Source organism: Cupressus sempervirens, chromosome 4, assembly GCF_028749045.1.
Source record: "Cupressus sempervirens isolate cs-2001-9-10 chromosome 4, ASM2874904v1, whole genome shotgun sequence".
NCBI classification, from domain to species: Eukaryota; Viridiplantae; Streptophyta; class Pinopsida; order Cupressales; family Cupressaceae; genus Cupressus; species Cupressus sempervirens.
In genome coordinates this window covers 416,448,436-416,452,141 of record NC_143121.1, presented here as the reverse complement: position 1 = coordinate 416,452,141, position 3,706 = coordinate 416,448,436, and the positions used below count along the sequence as shown (strand labels likewise).

General features: G+C 42.4%; 1 protein-coding gene across 1 annotated transcript; it reads right to left on the bottom strand.

The window, feature by feature from the left end:
• Positions 1-1,527: 1,527 nt before the first annotated feature.
• LOC149561813 (uncharacterized) lies at positions 1,528-2,871 on the bottom strand. The gene is made up of 4 exons (XM_089827907.1): positions 2,630-2,871; positions 2,323-2,497; positions 1,873-1,944; positions 1,528-1,716 (listed from the first exon to the last, which is right to left on the bottom strand). The coding sequence occupies exons 1-4, from the start codon at positions 2,869-2,871 to the stop codon at positions 1,528-1,530; spliced, it is 678 nt and encodes a 225-aa protein (XP_089684033.1).
• Between the last annotated feature and the right edge of the window lie 835 nt (positions 2,872-3,706).

Sequence of the window (3,706 nt, the reverse complement as noted above, 5' to 3'; positions counted from 1 at the left end):
TGCTAGACAACCAGTAGCCCTATTCCATTCCCTTGGAATATGCGCAAAAGTCGCCATTTCCATCAAAGAACTAATATGCAAAATTTGTTGTACAATCCTAGCTAATTGTCAATTAACATCAGCTACTTTCTGTTCATTAATCAAGTTGATCAAAACCTGGGAGTTAGACTCACAAGCTAATTTTCTCCATCCTAAAGCATTAGCTTTCTCAAGAGCAGCAAGAATAGCCAAACCTTCCACTAGGTTAATAGACTGGATCCCATCATAAATTGAAAAGATAAAAATCATTGAGCCCATAGCATCTCTACCAATCCAGCCAATACCAGCTAGACCCAAATTACCCCTCGAAGAACCATCAGTATTGATTTTCAAGACCCCTTGGGGGGGCAGTTGCCATCTACCTACCCTATCAATTTTTTGCTTCTCATGACTCCGTCTCTTAGCCGTGGTTAAGACCAAAGAAGATCCCAAGATCCCATACTTCTCAACCAATATTGTATCTCGTTTCCCCAAAGGAAAGTCCACTTTGCACTTAGCCTCCACTGTCTCTTGAATCATGCTCAGTAACCTCTACCAAATTTGTTGAACAAGCCTCTATTCTCCACCAAAAATCCTTCGATTTCACTCCAGCCAAATCTTCCATAATAAGAAAATAGGCCCCACAAACCACACCTCCTGCAGAAAAGGAGTCATGGCAGGTGGGCATCCCATCCTCTACCAAAACTCAATCAAGGAGAAAGCATGGACACATGGAACTGCCCAGACTCCCCACCAGAAATGCCAAAGTTGCAAAGTAAAGGGGCAACGAAAAAACAAGTGGGAAGAGTCCTCCTCATTAGCCCCACACATAACACAGATAGAAGGGTCGTGAAATCCTCTCTTCCGAATATTATCCCAAGTCAAGCACTTATTCCAAGCTAGCATCCAAATAAAATAGTTGCATTTTGGCGAAGATAGCTTGTTCCAGACCTTCTTCCACCACTGCACTTTAGGCAGGACTATCTTATGAGACACCAATCTACTATATCCAGAGGCAACTGTGTAGGTCCCCTGAGGATTGGGAGACCAGGAAAGAACATCATCCTCTTGGAGAGAACAACATCTTCTACTAGAGAGGATATTTTGCAGCATAACACACTCCTCCTATAAATCAGCAACTAGCCATTCATCTGGGGACTTCCATTTAGCCATTTCCAACTACCCACAAGAGAAAAAGGACTTAAAATCACTCCCCCGAGACCATTCAGCATCCCGAAACCACTGACAAAGAAACACTAGGTTGGGAAACTAAGAAATGATTGGGGGATGACCATCCCAAGAGTCAGACTAGAATTAGGCCTCCGCCCCATTTTTGCAAATCCAAAATAACCCATCCTTTATAAGATTGGCCCCTTTCTTTAAAGTATCCCAAATCACAGAATCCTTCCCTCCAAGAGAATACCTAGAAATATCAAGATGAGGAATCCTCAGAAGATACTTCTAAGAAAGAACCAAAGCCCAGCCCTTATCCTACTCAATACACCACCTCTAGTAAAGCTTAGCAGCCAAAGCCTCACCAATCAAAGATGACTGCCTCAAACCTAGTACCCCATAGTGTTTAGGACTGCACACCACTTCCCATCTAACCAAACTCCATTTGGAAGCCTCCAAGAAGCCCGCCCATAAAAATTGGCACAATATAGAATCTATGTCTTTAAGAAATCCCATAGGAGCAACCTGTAGCATGCATCTATAAATGGGCAAAGCCTACACAACTGATTTAATCAACTGGACATGACCAGCAAAGGATAACTAGCGGTGGGTCCAATGATTAACTTTCACCCAAAATTTGTCCAAAATAGCCTGCCAGGACTCCTTGGGAAGCCTACTCACCGAGATGGGAATGCCAAGATACTTCAATGGAGGATTCTCAATCTGAAACCTCAAAATGTGGGCAATCCTATGCTGAATAGAATCCAAAGTATTGAAGAAGTAGATGGAAGATTTGCCTTCATTAATCTATTGTCCTGAAATAGCCAGGTATACATCCAAGACCTTGCAAAGATTAGAAGCCTCCCTCATTGTAGCCAACCCCATCAAAGAAGTATCATCCACAAATTGCAAGTGAGTCTATGGGGGTAAAGCTCCTCCCCACCTCCAACCATGAATAAAACTAGCCTCCACATTCTACCTAATCCATCTCCCCAAACCCTCAGCCAAAAGAATAAACAAATAAGGGGATAGAGGGTCACCTTGATGCAGCCCCCTTGAAGCCCCAAAGAGCTCCAAGTGGCTCCCATTGATTAGCACTGAGAAAGAGACTAAAGTAACACAACTCCAAACCCATTGAATCCACTCTTCAGCAAAGCCAAAAGCACTAAGAGCCCGTCGCAGGAAGGACCACCTTACTCTATCATATGCCTGCACCATATCCAATTTGATAAACATTGTTTTTTCTTTTGATTTGGCCATAGAATGGATGACCTTAATTGCAATAACAATCCCATCCAGAATTCGCCTGCCAACAAAAAAACCACTCTGCTCCTCAGAGATCAAATCAGCAAGCCCCTTCTTTAACCTATCTACAATAAGTTTGGAAATAATTTTGTAGATAACATTGCAAAGAGAGATGGGTCAAAATTGACTCAACCTATCAGCCCCCTCCTTCTTGGGAATAAGAGCAAGGAAAGTAGCATCTAGAGCTCTTAACATCTGCTTACTATGTTGAGACTCTTGAACCATGGCCAAGAGATCAAATTTACTGATATCCCATAACTCTTGAAAAAACTCTACAAGGAAGCCATCTGGCCCTAGTGCCTTTCCTCTCTTCATGTTTAAAACAACCCCTTCAAGCTCCTCAAGCGAGATATCCCTCATGAGCTCCAGATTCATATCTTCGGTCACAAGAGAAGAGAAACAAGAAATAATTTTCTCTTCCTCAGGAGACCCCCCTAGCGAGTCCTCTCTGAAGAGGGATTCAAAGTACTAGACAGCCTCCCTAAACATTTCAAGAGAAGAAGAAAAAAGCTCTCCCCTATCATTCACCAATCCTGAGATAGAGTTACCATGTCTCCTGGCTTTCACAAAATTGAAGAAAAAAGCTATATTTTTGTCCCCTTCCTGAAGCTACTCAATTCGCGCCTTTTTTTTCCAATACATTTCCTCTCTCAATTCCCATTCTTCCAGTGATTTCATAGCCTGAGCCTCATCCTGAAGCAATGCATCAGTTACCCCTTCCTCTCTTATCCTTCTAGTGATGCCATCCAAATCTGCCTGAGCCCCTGCCTTTTCATGAAATAGATTCCCAAAGTGTAGACGATTCCATTTCTTGAGCTCAAATTTAACATGTTGAAGCAACTTGGCAAAAATGTACATTAAAGTGCCAAAGGCAGGTCTACCTTTCTTCCACCAAACTGAGACCAAATCATTCAAAGATGAGTCTCGAAGCCACATAAGTTGGAACCTAAAGGAAGGCTTTCGAAGCACCCAAGATGATTCTATAGCAAGTTTGATAGGCCAATGGTCCTATCCCCTCCAATCCAAAATCTCAGAGAAAGATGACCACATCCCTCTAATCCAGTAACAAGAAACCAGGAACCGATCTAACCTTTCTGCAATACAAAACTCATCACTCCACCGATTGTTCCAAGTGAACTGCCCATTGTTTAGTTTAATGTCCACAAGGTTCAAGAAATTGATATTTTCTTGAAGCAACAATGTAGAAGGA